Raw genomic sequence first — 23,309 nt, 5'->3', positions numbered from 1 at the left:
TGGGCGGGCGGAGCCAAGGGCCGCCCGGCCCGCCCCTCCCCGCGAGTCGCCCCTCCCCGCCGCGGCGCTGGAGGAGGGCGGGGCGGTGCCCCTCGGGTCAGTCTCTGCCTCCGGCACCGGCCGCGCAGCTGGAAGCGGCGGAGCGGAAGGTATCCCGCGTTGGGGCTCTGGGCGGCGGGGTCGTCCTGGGAACTCATCCCCAGGAGAGCACTTCCCCCCTTCTCCGCCTGGCAGGAGCTCGGGGCGCCGGCCGGGGAGGGGCTTTGGTCCGAGCGCGGGCCGCCTGCCCTCCCTCGTACGCGGCGTCTGGGCGGTGCGGGGGTCGGGCCGGCTCGGCCCCTCCCTGCCCTCCTGGGCTGCAGTGAGGGGCCCCGGGAATTGCCCCGCAGGGCCTCTCGCCTCTTGGTGTCCGAGTCGGAGTCAGTTCCCTTCTCCTCCCGGCTTCCCGGAACCTGCCCGGCCGGGCGACGGGAGAGACGGCAACTTCGGTCTCGGCGAGGGAGCCCCAGCGCAGACGCTCTAGCTCCCAGGCCTGGCGGCCCTCTGTGGACCTGGGCTTGGGTGTGGGTCGGGGCCCGAGTCCGGGTTGAGGTGGGAATCCCCCCCGCCGGGCCGGTGGAGTGGCGGGAATAGGGGCGGCGTGTGACCGCGGGGGCTGCTACTGCCCCGGGGTTCTGGACGTCGCCCTAGATGGTTTCTGGAGCCGGCCTGGAGTGGAGGTACGGGAGACTGGGAAGGATCCAACCCGTGTGCGTGCGTGTGTGTGTGTGTGTGTGTGTGTGGGTGTGGGTGTGGGTGTGTGGTTTTCAAGTTGAGGAGGAGATATCTGATTTCTTCCCTAGACCTCAGGGGTGGTGGGCAGGGTACAGCAGAACCTGGTTCATCCGGAAATCTAGAGAATGATTGAGGAGACGGCAGCTGTTTTATTACAGGGAAGATCCCAGAAGTTCCAGGGTCATTCCAGGCCCCGTGTGGGGTTTGGTTGCCCCTCTTAGGGTCAGTGGGGCAGTTCCTCAGGGGCTGCCTCTCACAGGGAGCTGTTGTTCTTGCCATCTTGGCGTTGGGCCTGGTGGCCTGGCCTGGCCTGGGCCAGCTACTCTTCTGAGCCTGAAGGGAACGTCTTCTAACTGAGCTCTGGGGCTCTAGGTCATTTAATGCATGCCCTTGCCCTGGAGTTCTGGCCTCTGCCCACCACCGTCTGGTGCCACCTAAACTGCCTTGCCTGGGGTGGGGAAGGGCAGTGGCATACTCATGCCTAAGCATTTGGTATTCACCCCAGTGGTGAATGCTCTCCATCCCTCCATCAACACTGCCCATCCCAGGTTGAGGCTACCCCAGCCTGTCTTCCCACAGTTGGACCAATGGAACCTGTGGGAGTAGGTCAGGGAGCTGGTCACCTGGGTGGAATTTCCAGGGGACCCCCTTTTTTTTTTTTAATTAATGTATTTTATTTATTTTTGGCCACGTTGGGTCTTCGTTGCTGCGCGGGGGCTTTCTCTACTTGCGGTGAGCGGGGTCTACTCTTCGTTGCGGTGCGCAGGCTTCTCATTGCAGTGGCTTCTCCTGTTGCAGAGCACGGGCTCTAGGGCGCACGGGCTTCAGTAGTTGTGGCACAGGGACTCAGTAGTTGTGGCTCGTGGGCTCTAGAGCGCAGGCTCAGTTGTTGTGGTGCACGGGCTTAGTTGCTCCACGGCATGTGGGATCTTCCCGGACCACGGCTCGAACCCGTCTCCTGCGTTGGCAGGCAGATTCTTAAGCACTGCGCCACCAGGGAAGCCTGAGACCCCCTTTTCTGAAGGGTGGTTTCCGTTTTTGGAGGGGATCTGCTGGCAGGGTGAATGCCTTCTTGCCTGTTTTTGGGGTATCAGAGAGAGCCCCTGTTGTGATGGGGAGAGTGTGGCCGTGCCCTCAACTCCTATAAATTCCCTCTGATTCATATCCACTTGCCCCCATCCCACTGTTGTGCATGTGTGTGTGGAGGGGCGGAGGCCACCCGGAATCCCACTGCTGAAGAGAGCTTGCCTTGGGCTGGAGTATTCGCTCCCTAAAAGGCAGACCAAGGCAGGGCTGTGAGGTGGTGGTGGTGTGTGGGGAGTAAAGGAGTTCAGCCTAGTTTGACAGGATGTGGGACTGAGAAAAAGCCAGGTTTGGGGCAGAGATCAGGTTACCATCCCCTTCTTTTTTAACTACTCCCTGTATGGTTGGTGCTGGGACTGGCCCTCATTTGTCTCTTTTTTTGGGGCTCCTCCCAGCACCGGCTCCAGCCCCCGCTTCTCCCAACAGCCTCGACTTCATCTCAGGCCCAGAGCCCGCCCTCTCTTCCTCCTGGGCTGTAGGCCTGGGAACTCCAGCCGGCTGGAGGTCAGCTCCTCTCCCCAGGGAAGGAGGAAGTGAGGCTCAGCTTAGGCGCGGGGAAGCTGGGAAGGTGTGATGCACTGTGCAGATGCTCTCTGGTGTGTGTTGGGGGCAGGGGACACATGGAAACCCTGGGAAGCTGACTCCTTGCCCTGAGTCACAGGGAGGGGTGGGCAGGGCCTCAGGGTGAGCTGGACAGAGTGGAGGAAGGGGCTGTTCCAGGGAGTGGGTGGAGGTGATTCCCTGGTGGATTATTCTCAGTCGCTCTGCTGTGGTGGATGTGTGGCTCCCTACAGTGTGGTCATTGTCCCCTGCCTGGGGCTGAGTGACCCAGTGTAGCTGCCAGGCCCAGGAGGAAGCAGGGGGAGGAAGGCAGGCTGCCCGAGTGTGGGCTGTGGGCACTGCCTGGACTGAGCCTCCTTTGTGTGACTCGGGGCTCTGGGGACCGGGCCAGGGTGGGCCAGGGAAGCCTGCTGGCTGCTGCCGCTGCCCTCTGTCTGGGTTTCCCTCCCTCTGCTCTCCTTCCCACCTCTGGGGTGATATGTAGAAAAGCAACAGACTCTAGAGTCACACAGCCCTGCTTTGAGAGCCATCCCTGCCACAACTCTGAATTCGTGTCTTAACCTCAATGAATCTCACTTTCCTAGTTTGTCAAAATGGGGAGCTCACTACCGACCTTCCAGGCTTCTGGGGACTGAGGGAGGTGATTTTTGTCCAAATGCCCACCATAGTGCCTGGCACCTAGGGGCGTGATAAATATTCTTTCCCTTACCCACCCTTATGGGTAGGGACTCTTCGTTTTTCGCTGGGCAGGCATGACTTGTGCTGACTGAGGGACAATGTGTTCCAGATTGGACCTTCACAATTATTAAACTTTAAAAAGTATCGAAATCCTGGTAACAGATACATCTGACTTGAAACCCTGATATGTAGAATAGATAAAAGCTTGCTCTTCTGGACACGTCACTGGTCCCTGAGCACCCCTCTAGGTGTCCAGGGGCCCACAGTTGGTGAGTGGATTAGATTAGAACTCATGCTTTCTGTCTCCCAAGTGGGTGGTTCTTCCACCTCCCACTTCTGTATTCTAACCCATGGGGGAGACCTGTCCCTGACCTTGAGATTAGGAATTTCAAACTCAGTTGCCCGAACAATTGGTTCTTGGCAAGAACTTGCCTGAGCAAGCCCCTTTCCCTCCCTCTTCTCCCTTCACTGGATGCCTCGGTTTCCAGGGAGGTCTTGGGGGCCCCAGAGAAGTGTTTGTGGACTTACTGGCTTTTCCCAACATCCCCACTGCCTCTTCCCTACCAGCCCCAGCCATGGCTGCCATTCGAAAGAAGCTGGTGATCGTGGGGGATGGGGCCTGTGGGAAGACCTGCCTCCTCATCGTCTTCAGCAAGGATCAATTCCCAGAAGTCTATGTCCCTACTGTCTTTGAGAACTACATCGCAGACATAGAGGTGGACGGCAAGCAGGTAAAGGCGAAGAGCCCCTTGGAACCACGCCTGCCCCCATCACTTATGGACCTGGGATGTCCGTGCTCACCATCCACCCATGTCCTTGCTTCACTCTCCCTGCTGGAACCAGTGGAAGTTAGGAAGTGAAACTGCAGTCTTAGGAAATCTGGATAACCTCCTGGTTTTTTACACGCTGGCTCTGTAATCTGGGCCCAGTCCCTTTGCCTCTGGGCTTAAGCTCCCCAAGCTGTGAAATGGAAATAATGGTAAGGCCTCCTTCGAAGGGTTTTTATGAGTATTAAATAAAATAGTGGCGCTCTCAATGGCAGCTCAAACTGCACAAAGATCAAACGCTGTTGTCTCAGAATTTAAGAAACTCACCTTAGTTTATGTTGTGTGACAATGATTAGCAGTATCCCTGGCACATAGTAGGTGCTCAATAAGTAGATGTTCAGTGAACCTAAGGGACCAGGATTTCAGAGAGGACCTCTGGGTGGCAGGGTGTGGGGTGTGTAACTGGGGCCCTCAGGCTAGCTAAGCACTGGCCCTGTGTGTCAGGTGGAGCTGGCTCTGTGGGACACAGCAGGGCAGGAAGACTATGATCGCCTGCGGCCTCTCTCCTACCCGGACACTGACGTCATCCTCATGTGCTTCTCCATCGACAGCCCCGACAGCCTGGGTGAGGGGGTTGGAGGGAGGGGGTTGAGAATCCCTTGGAATCAACCAACCAGAGGGAGCTCTTGCCTTGGCTCCTTTCAACCATCTTCAGAAGCTGTGTGGGAGGGGTGCCGGGGAGCCCCGTTAGCCTCCTTCCCTGTGGTGACTCTGGCCCTCGGAGGGCTCAGGGGAGGGTGTGTACTGTGAGCAGGGTAGGGGGGGGCGGTGGGTTGACCTGTGAAGGGACTATCATGCTGAATAGCCTCTAAGACTCTGCCCTGGGGAGACAAGGGGACCCAGGGGAAGCCTTCTAGCCTAAGTGGAGGCACCAACACCTGTTGGGACATGTCTGTGCAGAAAACATTCCTGAGAAGTGGACCCCGGAGGTGAAGCACTTCTGCCCCAACGTGCCCATCATCCTAGTGGGGAATAAGAAGGACCTGAGGCAAGACGAACATACCCGGAGAGAGCTGGCCAAGATGAAGCAGGTGGGTGCAGCCTCCGGGCTGGGAGGCCTTGGGGAGGCAGGTGCCCTCTGAGGGCTTGCAGGCTGGTGAAGGAGCCTCCCTCCTACTGACTCCCCGTGTTAGAAGTGACAGTAGCGTCCACCTCCTACCCCCTGGGGGCCCTTAGGGTCTGACCCAATATTTGATGAAACTGTCAGAGTACGGTGACTTGTCCAAGGTCACTTGGCATTTTAATTTGTCTATTGTCCACGGTTTGGCATTGGGGCTATTAAGATGAATAAGAAAATCCTTGCCCTCAGGGAACCGGGTTCTTACAGTAGATGTTTTGCTTGAGGCATGCAGGTGGAGCCATCAGAGCATACCTGGGGAGGTGTGTGGGCTGCTGTGGATGTGGAACGGAGGGTATTCTGAGTGGCTGGGAAAAGGCCCAGAGTGAGGGAGCTGGCTTATTTGGGGACCTGGTAAGTGGCTTTCTAGCCAGAGGTTGAGTTGATTAGGGAGAGCTGCCAGGATAAGGAATCTAGACTATTCTTTGAGGATAATTATGGCAAAGTTTTAAACTGGGGACAGATATGGTCAGAGTCAGCATGTTAGAAAAATGATTCTGGCAGCCATAGAGGATGGATTGGAAGAAAGTGAGAACAGAGGATGGTAGATCCTCACTCAGGCAAGAGAAGAGTATACGGTGGGGTATAGGGCTGATGGAGAGAATTTTGAAGGTAAATTTGAGTCTTGGGTCTCTAGCCCAGAAGCTATCCACGGTGGCCGGGGCTTGGATGCTTTGTGGGGTCAGGGCTGGAGGAGATATTTGTTCTCGTTACAAATATGGGTGAGGTGCACCTAACCAGCAGCTTCCTTTTTCCACTCTCCTTCTACCTTCCCAGGAGCCTGTTCGATCTGAGGAAGGCCGGGACATGGCAAACCGGATCAGTGCCTTTGGCTACCTTGAGTGCTCAGCCAAGACCAAGGAGGGGGTGCGGGAGGTGTTTGAGATGGCCACTCGGGCTGGCCTCCAGGTCCGCAAGAATAAGCGCCGGAGGGGCTGCCCCATTCTCTGAGACCCCCAAGGCCTCCCCTCCTCCCCCACCTCCCTTCACAGGGGTGCAGAAACTCCCCCTGCCCCCAGCAGCCCCACCCTATTAGGGATCCCTGCTGAAGGCTTCCTTTCCCAATTCCCTCCTGCCCAGGACTGCATCGCGCTTCCCCAGCCCTGATGGTGGTGGCCGCAGGCCCTGTCTCAGCACTCTGGGAACCAGAGCACAGTCCCTCCTCCTGTTGCCTTGGTCCAGGGGTGGGGCTCTTGATCCCTTTGGCCTTCCCCAGAGGATCATCACACCAGCACTTTATACACTTCTGGCTCACAGGAGAGTATCTGGGGTAGGGGACTTGGAGGGTGTAACCCAGAGTCCCGGGCCCCTGGTGTTTCTGCTTTGGGCAGGGGCCTTGCATCTGGCTGTACTTGGTGTGGGGCATGAATAAAGGCCACAGGCTCCAACATGTGTGTGGCTTCCTTTCTCTCCTGGTCCCTGTGAGCCTGGAGCCCCATCTCTCCAGGGTGCTTGCCAGGCTGGCCCCCTGTCTGCAAAGGCAGGACTCCCAGGCAGGCAGGGTGGAGTCTTGGAGAAAAGGATGAGGTCATGCCTGGCTCTGGGCCTTGGAGGCGGGTGAGGGGAGTGGTCTGGAGCACTGGGCTAAACTTAGAAGCCTGTGGGTGGCTTCCCTGCCACCTCCCACTAGGTTTCCTCCCCTGGACATGGGGGTTGGGTTCCTTTGGCGGGGGAGGGGTATGGCCCTGGGCTGGTGTGATGGTCCCACCCTCCCCTGTGAGGTCATCTTGGGAGTTCAGGAAGCTGGGGCCAGGCTGAAGAGACAAGGAGGCTTTTGCATAGAATAAGCTTTTTTTTTTTTCAGTTTTACTTCCTCCCCCTTCCCCCAATTGTTAGCAGCTTGATGTTAGCAGCAGGGGAAGGGTCGGGTGGGCGGTCCTCAGAGCTCATTCCTCCACTCGGGCTCCACTTGCAGGGGCAGGCCCCCTTCACCCTCCCGCTCCTGGTAGTCGTGACTTTTGGGTCCTATAAAGAGAGGAGGCCAGCTTTGTTAGTAACTTACATCCTCCCTCAGCACTGTCCCCCACCTAGCCCACCCTGGCCCAGCCATACCTGAGGTAGAGGGGCTGAGTTTGCTCAGATCCTGGAGTAAGTTCTGCCCCTGCTGCAGGTCCAGTTTGGCAGGGAAGGGGCACCCGGTATACCCCCCGTTTTCTTTACAGAACTCTAGGAATCTGGGGGGTACAGGGACATTCACACACACAGCTGCACAAGGCTGGCCGAGTACCAGCAGAGGCTGGAGGCCCAGCCTTGGTCCTGCACAAGGGGCCTGTGCCTTGGGGCAAGTTACTTAACCTTGGCAAATGGGGATATTGTTAAGATAAATAGATTGGAAGATTAACTGAGCCCCAAGGGTGCTTCATAAAACTACAGCTGTCCTAGGCTGGCGGCTGTGGCCACCAAGAGGGATTGCGGGTGGGATGCTCACACTTTCCAGTCGGGGTCGTGGCCCAGCAGGAGCGGGTTGCCCACCACGATGAGCAAAGCCTTGGCCCGGGTCACAGCCACGTTGAACCTCTGATGAGAAGAAGTGCTGGGGTCACGGCAGGGAAGGGCCCTCAGGAAGGAGGAGTCCCTGCCACCCCCCAGCCCCTGAACCTTGGGGTTCTTGAGGAAACCCAGGTTAAAGTCCAGATCCAGCTGCACAAAGCTCTGGCTGCTCCGCACGGTGGAGATGAGGATGACACTGCGCTCCTGGCCTTGAAACTCTTCCACGGAGCCCACCTAGAGGGGAGGGATGGCCTTGAAACTCTTCCACGGAGCCCACCTAGAGGGGAGGGATGGCCTTGAAACTCTTCCGCGGGGCCCACCTAGAGGGGAGGGATGGCCTTGAAACTCTTCCGCGGGGCCCATCTAGAGGGGAGGGATGGCCTTGAAACTCTTCCACGGGGCCCACCTAGAGAGGAGGGAGGCAGTGGGGGACCCAGGGACCAGCCCCGCCTCGCCTCAGTGAGCCTGAGGGCAATTGTCACAGTGGAGTGAGCCAGTGTCCTGCTGGGCAGGAAAGAGGACAGGACGGTGCCATGGAAGCTGAAACCTGAAGGCTGAATCCAGTTAAAGGGGTGGGGCTTCGAAAGGGTTCTAAGCAAAGAAAACAGGACTGCAAAGAACAATAACTCAGCAGTGTTTTTCAAACTTTCCTGAAGATAATCACTCAGTACTTGTTAAAAATATGTAACCTTAGGCCCTAACCCAGACCTCCAGAATCAGAATTTCCATGGGAGAGGCCTCTAACTCTTAAAGCCCTGGGTGTCAACCCTGGCTGCACGGGAGATCACCTGAAGAGCCTATAAAAAAACCTGATGCCCTGGCTCTGTCCCCAGATAGCTGTGTTAATTGGTTGGGTGGAGCCCTGGCGCTGGCAGCACTAAAAGCTCTCCAGGTGATTCTTATCTGAGAAAGAACTGAGCTGCCGACTGACTCAGAGGGTGGGAGAGGTGAGTGGGGACATCATCACATGACAGGTCAGGCAGGCTGGGGAGTTTGGACTTTCTCCTTAGGGCAGAGACCTTAAACCAGCCTGATCATAAGAATCATGTGAGGTGCTTGCTAAACATGCGGGCTTCCGGGTCCCATCCCAGACCTACAAGTTGGGATCTCCAGGAGTGAGAGGCTTGGGGAAAGCCCAAGTTTGTCTCAGGCAGCGAGGGTGGAGCAGGGACTTGGGCTGGCCTGCAGCAGTGGGGCAGGGACCCGAGGAGGTGTCTGGAAGTGGGGAAGCGAGGGGGACAGAAGTCAGGGAGGGAATGTGAAACAGTGGTGAGGGTCACCTTCAAGTCCTTGATGTCATCCAGTCCCCGAAGCTCCTTGTCAAGTTTGGTGATGCAGTAGCGAATTTTTTCCACCTGGAAGATGGGGACAGGTGCCTTTCTCTCATGCCATTACACCAGTGCAAGAGGGTGCCAGGCAGGAGGCCAGGGAGCTGGGGGGCAAAGAGGGAGATGCAGCTGACCTCTGCACTCTTTTGAGATAATGGGGCCAGCGGAGGCCTGAGCTGGACCCTCTGCCTAGTGGTCTGGCTAAGGAGGTATCATCTGGGGGGACCCACCCCTGATGGGAACTGAGGACCTGACCTGCTTCCGGTATGGGGAGATGACGCCCACGCTTCGGGGGCTCAGACGGGCTTTGCCCTTCTTGGAGGAGGGGGCCAGGAGCTGCTTCAGGTAGGAAGTCACCGTGGCAGCCTCTTCCGGGTTGAAGAAGGATGGGCTGTTACCTTCACGCTCATCCTTGCCCATTACGCCGTGAAAGATGATGGGAAAGTCCTGGACACGGAGTCAGGGGAAACCCTCAGCTGGACCTCCCTGCCTCCCTTCCCTCCCACCCTCAAACCCTTCCAGGGAGTGGGGGATCCCAGGCCTAGGTGACAAAGGGAGGGGCTCATGGCTTCTACTCAGAGCCTCCTGCTACCCAGCACCCTCAATAAGAGGGAGGCTGGGGTACAGGGGTAGGAGCCTGAGCCCCAGCCCTGCTCAGCCTCACCTGTCGAGGCAGACCCTCCCAGCGGCAAAAGCGCTCTCGGTCCACAACGTCCGCACAGGCCTGCAGCTCCCCTTCATAATACAGCTGGTTAGGAATGTCCAGGATGGTGGGGTGAGACCTGGGAGGCAGAAGGAAGGAAGAGCAAGACCAGGGGGGCGGATTAGTTCTGCCCCACCCTCAGGGACCTCCGCTCCACCTGCTTGGAGCTCACACACACTATCCTCCTGTCTTCCTGCCCACTGCATAGCAGACTCATTCAGCTACAGTTTTTGCTGCTGGGCACTGTTAACCACAGAAAGCAGAACCAAATGTGGCTCCTGAGAACATCCAATCCACAGATTTCATACACCAGTCAAATTTAAATGAAAACACCAAGAAATTAGGGGCCCATTCTCAAGTTTCAATTTTGCCAAGGAAGGACAATACAAAAGCAAGAATCACCTACTGTCGCCATTATTGGATGAGATAATGTGCTAAATCCAAAAATATCAGCAGTACTAACACAACAGCTAACATTTATTGAATTCCTAGTGGACTCATCTAAGGAACTAAAGATGCAGGAACTCATCTGAGCATTTTAGATATATGAACTCACTGACTAAAGGAAGCATAGCTCTTTAACTTGAATAACCATTAGGTTTATGAAAAAATACATTGTCCCTGTTTTTCTCATTTCTCCTTGGACGCCTAGAAACTTCACCTGGGACCAGCATCAGATATATTCCGGTGTCTAGGAACCACTGACCATCCCCTGAGGTACAGATAAGCAACTGGAGGAGCAGTGACGGGACTGGAGAGAAGAACTCCCACCTTCCAGCTGATAGTCTTTCTGCATCACGCAGCCTCTGAGGACTGTGGGATGGAGCCGCCAGCTGGGCTTGCAGAGGGCGTGAAGGCAGGGGATGACACAGAGGGTGCGGGATACCTGTAGTTGCGTAGCAGCTTGGTTATGAACTGGGGGTTATAGCCATCAGGGCCCTTCTTGTACAGGGCATTGTAGGTGAGCAGCCGCTCCAGCAGTGAGTACCCCAGCCCATGCTTCTGGGTCAGCGGGCAACGCAGCACAGGCCCCAGCTGCCGAGGGTCTCCTGCCAGCACCAGCTGCCCTCCTGGATTGTCTGCTTCCTTGACTTCCATCAGCCCTGGGAGATGGGTAGCGTGAGGAGAAAGCTGTGTGGTGGGACCTCCCCGATGCCACGTGGGGTGACACACTCGCAGCCCCCCCCCCGCCCCCGAACCCCTCACCTGCTATGGCCACCAGGCTCTCTGGCTCCATGGAGTGGCCAGCCTCATCGATGAAGATGTGTGTGAAGTGATCGATGGGAAACTGGGCCGAGACCAACCTGGGAGGTGTCAGGCCAGACAGGGGTCACATCCAGGCACGCGACTACCACAACTGAATGCTCCCCCAAGCTGGCCCTCCCCCCAACTCCCCAGGCACCATTCTTCCCCATTTCCCCAGCCCGCTACCTCTCAACACACGATTTAAGAGATGCGCACACACACACACACACACACACACACACACACACACACACACACACACACACTTCCCACCTGCTGGCAGTGATGAGCGTGGTAATTAAGACACGATATTCCTGCAGCTTCTTCTTGGAAGGAAACACGTAATCCCCCTTCTTTGCATCCCAGTTACAGCAGGGCTGAGGGTTGTGCAGGGAGGCGAGTCAGCTTGGCTCCATCCCCGTTCTCACCCTCGCTCTGGGTCTGGGCTCCCCCAGGCAATTTTGTTTACCTCTCTCACTTTACACACAGGGAAACTGAAGCCCAGAGAGCAGTCCTGACCCACCCAAGGTCACACAGCGAGTATCAGAATCCAGGTCTCCTAGTTTCCTGGCCCCAGCGCCCACCCAGAGCAGCACGCGCCACCCCTTGGTCCCCCGCCTTCCCCAAGTACCTTGATGTCCTCAGGCACCATGCGGATATCCCTGCTGGGAGCCAGGAGGCGGTAGATGGAGCTGGGCAGGTGGACCCGGAGGCGCTGACAGAGGAGGTCGGCCCCCGAGTTGGACGGAGCACAGGCCAGGATGTGGGCTTTGGGCAAGTGCTTCACCACCTGGGGTGGGGATGAGCACAGTGTGAGAAGCAGCTTCTGGTCTCCAGGGGGAGGGGAGAGGGAGAAACGTGCCTGTGACTCAGGCTGGCGCAGTGTGGCATTTGCCTCCCATTGCTGAGGGAGGGAGTGACTCAAAAGGCAAGTTCAGATCGGCAGCCCCCTGCTACTCCAGCAGCCCTTTAATGCTGGAAAACTGTTGCCGTAATTATACAAGGCTACGGGGATTGAGACGAGCAGTACCCAAGCTGCACGCAGTGCTCGACAGCCACACTGGCCCTCGAGGCCAGTTCGGGGGCGTGCGTTCAGGGAGCCGGAAGGAACCAGAACCTGGGGACAACTGCTTTGTCCCGGGGAGGGGGGGGGAGTCAGAGTGTAGGCCACAGGTCTACGCTCAGGCCCCACCTGCTTGATGGATTCCACTAAGGTGACAGTCTTGCCAGTGCCTGGAGGCCCAAAGATGATGTAGGGGGCGGGGCGGGTGGTACCCATAACAATGTGCTTCATGGCCTGCAGCTGCTCCGGGTTGGACTCCAGACTCCGGTCGTACAGCCTAGCGGAGGGGCCACAAACACGATATTGTCCGCGTCCCAGAGGCCTCCCTGACCCCGTCCCCTACACCCACACTCCAAGTGGCCCCAGAGCCCCTGCCCACAGTCTCACTTGAGCTTCACATCTGAGGGCAGCAGCGGGACCCCACGAGAGGCCACAGGGAAAAGCAGGGGACACAGCGGCCAGCGCCCCGTCAGCTCCAGGGCACGGTGCTGCACCCGCAGGGGCTGGCGGTTGAAGGTGAAGTTCACCTTGAAGGTCAGCCCATCCACAAAGCGGCTCAGGAGGCTTTGGGAAGGGGGAGAGAGAGGGGGAAGAATTCCAATTGGGGGGGTGGGCAATAAAAGGCCAGGACTCTCTCCATCTACTCCAACTCCACTCCCTTTCCCAGACCTCCAAGCAATCCTCCAGGAGAGGAAGATGGTGAGGCGTCTCAGGGTCCCCTTGCCCTGTCCCTGGGGTCCCACTCACTCTGGGGAGAAACACCCTCCTCCCTTGGCCTCCGGGACACCTGGAGACCTTCCTGAAGCTCAGGGTTCCCCCAACACCTACCTTGTGGAAAAACTCAGCTTGACCCGGTCCAGTTCCACCTTGTGCACAAAGCCCTTGTAGGTGACGGGGTCCTCCTGGTGTGTCTCAGAGGACAAAAGGGCAAATAGGTGGTCACCCCGCAGCACTGAGGGGCGGCTCTCGGCCACCCCGGGAACCTATGGGGCACAAACACCAGCAAGCTTCTAGCCCGGAGATGGCCAGTGGAGGGCCCACTCCAGACCCCAACTGAGACACAAGTTCTGAGGATCTACCCTCTACCTCAGGTTCAGGGAGCTTTGCCTCTTTCCTCTTCTGCCAGACAGGGCAAGAGTCAGGGGAGATGAGGAAGGGACAAGTCTGCTCAAGGTGCTCAGAGATGCTGAGCCCAGGAATCCTGGAAACTCTCCAGGGCATGATTTCAAGACTTGGAGGCCAGCTTCCCAGAAAGTCCGGTTGCCCTCTTGGCCAGCTCTGTTCCTACTCTGCCTTTAAAATCTTGTTCAAAACTCAATTCCTGTAGGAAACTTTGCTTGATCGTCCTCACCTGCCGTCCCTTCTCACTGAGCGCCTTTCTCAGCACAAGTGTGCAGGAATCCATTCTCGTGTGTAATTCCGGGCTTAGATGTACACATTCAACATCTGAGAGCTGGAGAGGGCTCTAAGAATTATCTAGTCCAGCTTCATGCTTTTCAGGTGAGGGAACTAAGGCCCAGAGATAGCAAAAGACTTGCCCAAGGTCACACAGCCAGTGGTAGCAAAGTCTAGACTAAAACCCCAGTGCTCCCTATTGCCTTGCTCTGACACCTCTTTTGGGGCCCAGATGCCCACTCGGCAACTTGCTGAGCCCTCTGGGACAGGAAAAACTTCATCTTCCTTTTGTTCTTCCCACAGCCTGTGGGTTGGCTAACTCGAGTCCATCCTCCCCGCTACTGATCCAACCCCTGACCTCCAGCGTGAGCAGCCCGGGGTTCTGGTCTACGGGGTCCCAGGTCATGGGCACCGACTCCAGGTCATAGTGCCGGATGTCGTGCTCCATCTGCAGCTCCTCCAGGTGCAGCAGCAGCCGGAGCTTCACCTCGTAATTCCTCCACTTCAGGGGTGTCTCCAGCTGGGCCCTGGCAGTGATGGGTGGGGGGGTTGGAGGGAGGGGACGGGAACGGGATGGGTCAGGCAACCCCCATGTCCGGGAGCATCCACCCTCTCCCTCTGCAGCTCTGGGACTATGAAGACATCAGGAATCGGGGAAGACTAGAAGGGCAGAGAAGCAGATGGGGGTCAGAGGCCTCCAAGAAGGGAGCCCCTGCCCCCCAACCTCAGACCTGACTCGCATGTGCACTGTGGAGCCTGGAGCCTGGAACATCCTTTCTCCAAGATCCTTCTATTACTCACACCCTCACCTCATTCAAATGTCATTCTCTGCTCAAGTGTCACCTCTTCAAAGAGGCCAGGACTAGCTGCCCTCTGCAAAATAGCACAGCCCACCCCTTACCCTGCGTTAGCTTCAGTTAATTCTTCATAGCACTCATCACTCCATGAAATAAGATGATATAGATGCTCACTTTCCCCAACTAGGATGTCAGGGCCATCATGCGAGTGATTCACTTTGAATGGTGCCTGGCACATGGCGTGTGCTCAGTAAGGGGAAGAATGAACTGAGCACAGGAGGCTGAGGACAGAGGCATGGGGCAGTGGGAAGAAGCCAGTGGAAAAGAAACATATAAAGCAGCACAAAGGGTGCAGAGGAGTGGTACTTACTTGATCTCAGCAATCTCCTTTGGGGCAGTGAAGATACTTGTTCCCTGAAGAAGGATGGGGAGCAGCTGCCGGAGGCGGGGGGGTGGGTAGTATGTTCCCAGTGCCATACTTAACTCCAGGTCATAGCTCTTAGCACTGCAGGAGGGAGAGAAGAAAAGCTATTACAAACACAGAGACCCTTCACCTTCAGAGTCTCTGAGAAGGCCCCTCCCTAGAGAAAGCACAAGGCTCTGCTTCAACACTATTGCTGAAGGGGGTCGGCAGCCTTTGCCCTAGGAGACAGGACTCACTGTCTCATGAGGCTGCTCACGCCAAGGTTGGACCATCCTCATTTTTGGAAAGCATGATACTTGGAAGCATTTAAAAATATATATATATAGGGAATTTCCTAGCGGTCCAGTGGTTAGGACTCTGTGCTTCCACTGCAGGGGGCCCGGGTTCAATCCCTGGTCAGGGAACTAGGATCCCACAATCTGCGTGGTGTGGACAAAAAAAAAAAAAAAAAAAAAAAGTATATACACACACATATATATGCATATAGGTATGTACATAAACAATACATATTTATCAGAGAAAAAAAATCAGAAAACAGGTAATAAATAAATGAGTAAATAAACAACATTCTAACCATCCAGGGATAACCAATGTTAACCTTTTGGTATGTCGCCTTCCAGACATTTTTCTTTGTCAAATTGTATTATACACATATATTTTTACTTATGTACTTACTTACTTAATTTTTTTGCCGTGCTGCGCAGCACGCAGAATCTTAGTTCCCTGACCAGGGGTAGAACCCATGCCCCCTGCAGTGGAAGCTCGAAGCCCTAACCACTGGACTACCAGGGAATTCCCCTACACACATATTTTTAACAAAAAGAGCACAATGGTCTTACGGTTTGTTCAGTATTTTGTGAACACCTGGACATGTCAAAAAGAGCTGTTTACACATATATGATTCCATTCATATAAAATGTCCAGAGAGGGAAATCTACACAAAGTAGATGAGTAGCTGTTTAGGGCTGGGAGGGAATGGGGAGCAAAAGGGGTGATAAGTAAAGGGTATGGGCTCCTTTTTGGGGTGATGAAATGTTCTAAAACGGATTGTGGTGATGGTTGCACATATCTGTGAATATACTAAAAAAAGCACAGAATTGTACACTTTAAATGGGTGAATCGTATGGTATATGAATTGTTTCAATAAAGCTGTTAAAAGAGAGAGAGAGAGAGACATGTGTCCACCTTGGCTGACTGATAATCCATCATACAGTCAAAAATACTTGAAATTTTTTCACATTGTCCTCATATCTGCTTTTCTTCCTAGACAGAAAAGGTCTCTGAGGTCTGGAGGAGTTAACTCACAGTTAGGAAAGGGGGCTCTGTGTTCTTCCCAAGGGCCCACACTGTGGTGTTGGGACACCCCCAGCCAGGACTGGGTTGGAGGGAGGACTTACCGGTCAGGTCTCTCTCCTTCCTCTATCCGGTTGGTCACCACAGGGTTTCTAGTGATCTGGGTCCGCTTGAAGGGAGTCGTGGGCTTCAGCTGTGCTGCCAGGGGGCTGTGGGCCACGACGGCCAAGAAGCGGGCAATGTAGAAAGTGTCAGCTCCTTCTGAGCCTGGCTCCCCAGGTCCTAGCAGCTCCCAGAGCACAGTGGCTGGGAAGTAGCCCACAAAGCTGGTCTTACAGTGGACATGGAGCTCATAGCATTCACCTGGGAGAGGATGGCTGAGTGAGTCGGGGTGGGGAAGGGATCCTCCCACCAGCACCCCAACACTGACATTCCCCCCCAGAGCCCCATCCCAAGGTAGGAGCCCACGGGCCAGCAACAGCACGTTCCTGAAGCATCAGACCTTCCTAGGGCAGGACTCTGTCCACCAGAGGCTCTTTCCTTTGGGAACCCACTCACCAGGGCCCAGTGGGCAGGGCAGCTCCCGGTCGTCATTGCAGAAGGCAAACTGGGGGGTCCGGCAGAATGGGAAGAGGTGGGTGAGGGTGACAGGCTGGGTTCCTCCATTCCGAAGCCTCAGGGTCAGCACCTCCTTGCGGTTCAAATCCAGGCGGATAAGGAGCTGCCCATCTCGGGCTTCATGGGGCCCCTGGACCTCCACGTCCACCCCATGTTTCCCGTGAAGATACTCAGCCCTGGGGAGAGTGGGAGTCAAGAGCACGGCTGGGGCCGGAGCAGCCAAGCCTGGGGCTTGCCCTCCGAGAAAGTTACAGGCTTGGCGAGGCTGGCCAAGCACCAGCTGTGCTCAGGAAACCCATCCCCTCCCCCAGGCCAATTAGCTCCTTTTCTGCCTTTCCCCCAGTCCTTGCAGGATGGAGCCTTACCCCAGGCGGAGGCAACAGCCTCTCTCCCCAGCCAGACACGCCCCCCACCCCGTCACACACCTGTCATAAAAGATCGTGGCCAGCAGCGACTTGTGGTGTTTGCTGATCTCCGACCCCGGCTTCATTCTCCTCTTTTCTGGGAACCACACGTCGGCCCAACGGTCGAGCCCGAAGAACCTGACCCGGGTCTTGGTGACGTAGGCCAGATTGGCAATCTTCATTCCATACAGCATGGAGGAGAAGCCAGGGGCGGGGGTCCCAAAGCTGCCGGGAGCAGAGGAGACTGGGGAGTGAGGGACGGGGGCAGCAAGCTGGGGAGGGCATCTGAGGGCCGCTCTGTGCGGGACAGGACGGGGCTGGGGACGGCAGGAATTTTTAATGTTTTCAGGGAAGGCAATGGGACCCCCTCAAGACAAAATATGGTTGTTTTAAACAGCAGGTGGTGGACGGTGCACTTCTAAGGAGAAAAGCCCAACGATGGGCTATTTAATTGGAGGACTAAGGGAAGACAGAGAGAAAGGAAGATTTGTGGTGGGGGGCAGGGGGAATTTGGGACAGAAAAGATACAAACACTGAAGCGGAAAGAGCTAAAGCTGAGGGGGAAGCCGAAGAAGCTGATTCAGGGGTGTGGATTCGGGGTCCAGCCCGCTGGTGAGGAGTGAGAGAGGGGCAGAGAGTACAGATGTCCAGGGTGTGTGGGCAAGGTGGCTGATCAGACAGCAGTTTCCCCCTGAAGTCATAGGGTGCAGGTGGAACCCAAGCAGGAGGGAAAGGATCCTTTCTCCAGAGATCAAATAGCTTGTTTGGGCCTAGAGAAGGTGAAGACAGGGAAAACGTCAGAAGAACAACAACCTCGAGGTTCAGCGCCTGGAATTCAGTTTAGTCAGCTCAACAAACACTTACAGAGACCTGTTATGTGCCAGACACTGCGCTAGATGCTGGGGCTTCAAAGAGGCCTCAAGGAGCACAGACGGAACACATTCGTTCCAGCCCGCTGTCGGGAGCTCAGCGGGGTCGGCTCAGCCCTGGTGGCTTCCCGAAGAAACGGCATCAGAACTGAGTCCTGAAGGCTGAATGGGTGTCGTTCAGGCGCAGGGGGAGCACAGAGCGTGAGCCGGGGGGGGGGGGGGTCTACCGAGAACACGTGCGGAGAGGCTGGGGGGACCGCCCACTCTGCCACTAGCTGAGCCATCTCGGTTACCTCGCAAAGCCTCACTTTGCTCCTCTATAAAATGGGGATAATGGCAGACTCATCTCCCGGGGTGGCTGTGAGAATTACATGAGAGACGGACACTATGGTGTCCACTTAGCCCAGTGCTTGGCACATAAGATCTCAGTAAGGTGCGCTCTGATTAGTATCACACCCAGTCTGGTTGTACTAGAGTGAAGAGTGCAAGGAAGGGATTGGCTGGAGGCAGCAGAGGTGGGCAGGGACCAGGTCTTGCATAGTTTTGCATGCCAAGCCATGAAGCCTGCACTTGACCCTGAAGGCCAGAAGCTCTCCTCCTTTACTGGCACCCAAGAGCCAGAGGACATCCCCACGTGCAACACACTTCATGGACACATTCGAGATCTGGACAGCTGACCTCCCACCCTCCATGCTTTTTAGGGAATGAAAGGAAATCCTAGCTCCTAGGAACCATGGTAATGCCTATTTAACTATGAAGGCCCAATCAGTATGGTCACTCACTAGCATATATAAGATCATTTATGGTTACAGACATTTCCCTGGTGCCCCCTGCCTATAACTCTGCCCCTCTCCCTCTCCCCAAGCAAATGAGTGATACCATTCAGAAAACTTTGAATCGGCTCTGATTTGTCTTAAAGAGATAATAAATCATTTGAAAACACAATAGAAAATGCTCAGGAAATGTTAGCTACTATTATTAGTATCCTATTAGTAGCAATAGTAGTACTAATAGTAGCAGTAGTAGTAAGAGTAGCAACTTACTTTCAGCCTGCACCAGAGGCTACACTGTGGTTACAGAACCACCCCGTTGGTGGGTTTTAAGCAGGGGAGTGGCAAGATCATATTTGCATTTCAGATCACTCAGGCATCAGGATTGGAGGATGGATTTGCTGGAGGCAAGACTGTAGGCAGGGAGACCAGTTAGAAGAAGGCCATTGCAATCGTCCAATTAAAAGATGACAAGGGCCCAAACAAGGCAGTGGTGAGGATAGAAGAGGGGACAGATCTGATATTGAGAATATAAAATTAGCAGAATTTGGCTTTGGACAGGAGAGGGAGTGGAGGCTGGGAAGAGGGAAGGAGTCGAGGACAACACCCAAACCAATGGCTTGGCTTTAGGAACTATTCCTGAGATAGGAGGTAAAAACAAGAGGAGGAGGAGGTTGGAAGGGCTGACCACAACGTTTGGGTGTGGACATGGTCAGTCTGAGATCCCCGTGGTCCGGAGGCAGCTAGTTCCATGAATCAGAAGCTGAGAACTCAGGCCAAAGGCAAAGCAGAGCTTAATATTAGGGAGACGTCAGGTAGTAGTTACAACCAGAGAGTGTGAGTAGTCTGAGAACACCTGAGGCCAGCATAACCCAGGGAGGAAGAGAAAACAGCAGCTACCACTAAGAGAGGGAGGAGAATCAGGTATCAGGCTCAAACGCTGCTGAGGGGTCCAGGCAAAGGGACTGAAATCAGGGCATCATCAGAAACTTTCACCCGGGCCCCCTGGTCAGTGAGTCACTAAATTCCATGGATCAGGCACACACTCAAATGCCGACAGATGCCCGACTCCACAGGTATCTGATACCTGCAGCTGTCTCAGGCACCTGTACAGTCCCATTTTTGAGTCCTTAGTGTAAGAAGGACATGTGTAATCCTACACATGTCCTTCTTACACTAATATACTATAATCTACTATAAGAAAAGTGCAGGTGCTCTGAAATGCCCTGGAGCTCTCAGCTTAGTGCTGGGGAGGAAACAGAACCCTGAGGGGACTGGACAAACCCAGGAGCACAAGTCCTGTCTAAAGGGGGGAACTGCTACTCATCTCCAGACAGACGTTGCCAGCAGGGAATGCAGGCCCAAGATGGCCAGATCTGGCTTTTAAGACAAGCCCAAAGCACAGTTTTAAGGTGAAATCTCCTATCTTTGGGAGCTTCTGCATGGACACATGGGCAGAAGGAACACAACTTTGCAAGTTTTGCAACTTCTACTATAGGTGCTACCACCTAAGTAGCTTTCAAATTATACCTCACATCTATTACTATTACCCAAATTCACTTGGTCTAAGGTGACAGTCATAAAAAATTAAAAAAAAAATTTTTTTTTAAAAATCACAAACTTAGTACATACTAGTTGAAAAAATCACCAGTTCTTTTACACATCTAGTCACCTAGATTTCTAGGGGAAAAAAAGATGAACAATAGAAAAACTGAATATTCAACTTAAAGAGCAAACTCCAATGACCCAGAAGTATGAAAAGATGCTCTAAAAGTAGAGAAATGCAAACTACAGTAAAAACGAGGTATCATTTTATTTCCATTAGACTGATAAAAAAGGAAAATAGGCACAACACGTATTGCTATGTGGAAAAGAAAACTCTCATACACTGCTGGTAGAAAGGTGAAGTATTACAACCTTTTGGAAAACAATCTGGCAATATCTCCTAACATCTGATATACAGGTATCCTTTAATTCATGAGAATGTATCCCACGGAAAAGAAAAGTACCAACATATAAGAACATATGTTCGAGGATGCTTACTGTAGAGTCATTCTCAGTGGCCAAGAATTGAAAACGAAACAAACGCCCATAAATAGGGAGATAGCTGAATAAGTTGTAAACACCCACACTATAGAATATTACACAACCATTAAAAAGAATGCATCACACCCATTCAAATGACTAAAATTTAAAAGGCTGTCAACAACAAATGCTGACAAGGATACAAAAACACCAGAATGCTCGTGCATTGTTGGTTGGAATATAAAATGGTATAATCACTTTAGAAAAAGGTCTGATAGTTTCTTGTAAAACCAAACATATAACATAATGTTCTGATTTTTAATGAAAAGAATATATTACTATATTATGCATGGAATAAAAATTCATTAAGAAAGTAATGCGACTATATCATCTATTGTAGACCTAGCACTGGTATTTATTCAATAAGTACTTGCTGGGAGAATGGGTGAAAGAAGTATCAAATAATTCCAGACTGTTATTTTATAGATGAAATAGATAACAATGCAAACATTGAACCTCTGGCTGCCACACAGCACTGCTGTGCAATGGCTTGGAATGTTAAGTGTCAGGTTATATATGTTGTCCAAACTTGGACAGCCTAACCCCAGGCAAGGTCACACCAGAAGACCAGTCCAGAAGACTTTGCTGCCACCACCAAAATAGGTTAAGCAACTTGCCCAAGATTAAAAAAAAAGTAAATATTATCTATCCTACGACCCAACAATTCCACCCCTAGGTATATCCCAGGAGAAATGAAAATATATGCCCACAAAATGACTTGTACAAGAATGTGCATAGCAGTTTTATTCAAAATAGCCCCAAACTGAAAACACTGTCCTTCAAACTATGATTTACACACACACACACACACACACACACAATTTTGGCTGCACTGTGCAGCATGTGGGATCTTAGCTCCCTGACGGGATCGAACCCGGGCCCCCTGCGTTGAAAGCATGGAGTCTTAACCATTGGAACGCCAGGGAAGTCCCTGTGATTTATATTCGGTGGTAAAAAGCAACTACTGATACAACAACATGGGTGAATCTCAAACACATTATGCTGAGTGAAAGATGCCTTACACAAAAGAGTACATACTACATACTATCTGATTCCATTACATAAAGTTCTAGAACAGGTACTATCTCAGAAAAAAAAAAAGATCAGAGCAGTGGTTGCCTCTGGGTGGGTAAGGGTGAGGACTAAATAGGACAGGAGATGAGGGAACTTTCTGGGGTGATGTCATATATCTTGATAGGGGGTTGCACACAGATATATGGATTTGTTAAAACTCACAGAACGGTACACTTGAAATTTGTCTATTTCACTGTAGGTAAATTTTACTTTAAAAAAATCATAAACATGGGAATTCCCTGGTGGTCCAGTGGTTAGGAGTCCACACTTTCACTGCCAAGGGCGTGGGTTCAATCCCTGGTTGGGGAACTAAGATCCCAAAAGCTGTGAGGTGCAGCCAATAAATAAATAAATAAATAAATAAATAAATAAGTATGTATATCGTAAACAAATTTTGAACTGTTATAGTTAATAATAATCATGGTGACGTGTTTAGGGGTGAATTGTACTGATGTCTGTAACTTACTTTGAAATGCATCAAAAAATTAATATAGCTAGATGGGGATTTCCCTGGTGGTCCAGTGGTTAAGGCTCCTGCTTCCACTGCAGGGGCACGGGTTCATCCCTGGTCAGGGAACTAAGATCCCCGTATGCTGGGGATATATCTGTCTAACTATCTGGATGGATAGATCGATGGGCAGGCATGTGTCAAATACAAATTAAGAAGTCCAGGTGAGGTGAAACCAAGCAGGATCCTGTGGCACAAAAGTCTTTCTGTGCCCCTTGTTTCTTGTTTGTAGAAATAAGCTTCATTCAGCCTCCTTTACCTTCCCAGAGTTCCAAAAGGCAGATTCAAACTGTTGCTAATCAGGGTCCTTCCCTGATTAGCAGAAACAAGGGGATTGAAGTCAAGAAACAATAGTGCAGCCTTGGGGCAGGGTCCTAGTTCCTCCTCAAGTAATATACATAACAATACCTTGGAGTTCTGTAGGAACTTAGGCCACCACCCAGGTGGATGACAGTAACTTCAGGCTGAGCAAAAGATTACTGGAGCACCGCCCTGTTACCTCACCACCAACCAATCAGAAGAAAGTCACACACCCAGAAACTCTCATCCCAGATTTTGCCTATTAAAACTTCTCCCTAAAAACATCGGGGAGCTGCACAAGCCACCTGTTTTCCTTGCTTGGCCCTGTAATAAACCTTTCTCTGCTCCAGACTCCGACGGTTGGGTTTGTTTGGCCTCACTGTGCGTGGGGCACACCAACTTGTGTTCAGTAACAAGGGTATATGATTGTTCACTGTCAAATTATTTCAACTTTTCTTTATGTTTGAAATTTGTCATAACAAAATGCTGGCAATAAAACCAACAATGCATTAGAAAAATATACCAGACAGTTAGGAGTCATTTCCACGATGTATTGATGAATAAAAAAATCAGGATATGGAAAATGTGTATAACATGATCTTTTAAAAATAAAACAATAACAAACAAACCCTGATTGATATGAGTTACCTGAGTGTGGAGCAGAATGTGGAAATGGGGGTGGGATGCTGATATGAGAGGGGTCCACGACAAAAAGGATTAGATCATCATGATCCCATGTTGGTAAACTTACATAGGTGTGATGTAACTAGAGTCGGGTCTGCCTTATCCAGGGGTTCTGTATCTGAGAATTTAACCAACCACAGACCAAAAATATTCGGAAAAAAATTTCCAGAAAGTTGGAAAAAGCAAAAATTGAATTTGTTGCACACCAGAAACTATTTA

At 53.0% G+C, this 23,309-nt stretch overlaps 2 protein-coding genes across 6 annotated transcripts in view; one reads left to right on the top strand and one right to left on the bottom strand.

Annotated features, from left to right (window-relative positions):
• The first annotated feature begins 14 nt into the window (after positions 1–14).
• On the top strand, positions 15–6,428 carry RHOC (ras homolog family member C). Of its 2 annotated transcripts, none has more exons than XM_007169379.3 (5): positions 15–149; positions 3,664–3,827; positions 4,368–4,488; positions 4,824–4,954; positions 5,818–6,428. In XM_007169379.3, exons 2-5 carry the CDS (start codon positions 3,672–3,674, stop codon positions 5,989–5,991), a joined length of 582 nt encoding a protein of 193 aa, XP_007169441.1. In that variant the 5' UTR covers positions 15–149; positions 3,664–3,671; the 3' UTR covers positions 5,992–6,428. The 2 variants fall into 2 exon arrangements, with proteins under 2 accessions (XP_007169441.1, XP_007169442.1); XM_007169380.3 differs by lacking the exon at positions 15–149 and adding an exon at positions 567–719.
• A 393-nt stretch (positions 6,429–6,821) lies between these two features.
• Positions 6,822–23,309, bottom strand: part of MOV10 (Mov10 RISC complex RNA helicase) — a 28,572-nt gene continuing 12,084 nt past the window's right edge. For 2 of the 4 annotated variants that reach the window (XM_007169384.3, XM_007169382.2), the window contains exons 3-21: positions 16,822–17,025; positions 16,337–16,572; positions 15,883–16,141; positions 14,432–14,566; positions 13,623–13,791; positions 12,698–12,852; positions 12,257–12,433; positions 11,999–12,146; positions 11,438–11,596; positions 11,080–11,183; positions 10,768–10,865; positions 10,448–10,664; positions 9,523–9,640; positions 9,114–9,305; positions 8,811–8,885; positions 7,639–7,764; positions 7,469–7,557; positions 7,093–7,214; positions 6,822–7,005 (exon numbers count right to left, since the gene is read on the bottom strand). In XM_007169384.3, the coding sequence (XP_007169446.2) occupies positions 6,920–7,005; positions 7,093–7,214; positions 7,469–7,557; positions 7,639–7,764; positions 8,811–8,885; positions 9,114–9,305; positions 9,523–9,640; positions 10,448–10,664; positions 10,768–10,865; positions 11,080–11,183; positions 11,438–11,596; positions 11,999–12,146; positions 12,257–12,433; positions 12,698–12,852; positions 13,623–13,791; positions 14,432–14,566; positions 15,883–16,141; positions 16,337–16,572; positions 16,822–17,025 (2,869 nt within the window). In that variant the 3' untranslated portion in view covers positions 6,822–6,919. Of the gene's footprint in view, positions 7,006–7,092; positions 7,215–7,468; positions 7,558–7,638; positions 7,808–8,810; positions 8,886–9,113; positions 9,306–9,522; positions 9,641–10,447; positions 10,665–10,767; positions 10,866–11,079; positions 11,184–11,437; positions 11,597–11,998; positions 12,147–12,256; positions 12,434–12,697; positions 12,853–13,622; positions 13,792–14,431; positions 14,567–15,882; positions 16,142–16,336; positions 16,573–16,821; positions 17,026–23,309 lie in introns of those variants that run through there. The other 2 variants (XM_057545959.1, XR_009008301.1) reach the window with 2 other exon arrangements.

The sequence above is a fragment of the Balaenoptera acutorostrata genome, chromosome 1 (genome assembly GCF_949987535.1).
Source record: "Balaenoptera acutorostrata chromosome 1, mBalAcu1.1, whole genome shotgun sequence".
Lineage (NCBI taxonomy): Eukaryota > Metazoa > Chordata > Mammalia > Artiodactyla > Balaenopteridae > Balaenoptera > Balaenoptera acutorostrata.
This window is presented reverse-complemented; position numbering and strand designations above follow the sequence as displayed.

Excerpts from the sequence above, each read along its gene's own strand:
- RHOC (XM_007169379.3), top strand. The coding sequence starts at position 3,672 with ATGGCTGCCATTCGAAAGAAGCTGGTGATCGTGGGGGATGGGGCCTGT. Across the intron at positions 3,828-4,367 it reads TAGAGGTGGACGGCAAGCAG|GTGGAGCTGGCTCTGTGGGA; the intron begins GTAAAGGCGAAG and ends CCTGTGTGTCAG. Across the intron at positions 4,489-4,823 it reads CGACAGCCCCGACAGCCTGG|AAAACATTCCTGAGAAGTGG; the intron begins GTGAGGGGGTTG and ends ATGTCTGTGCAG.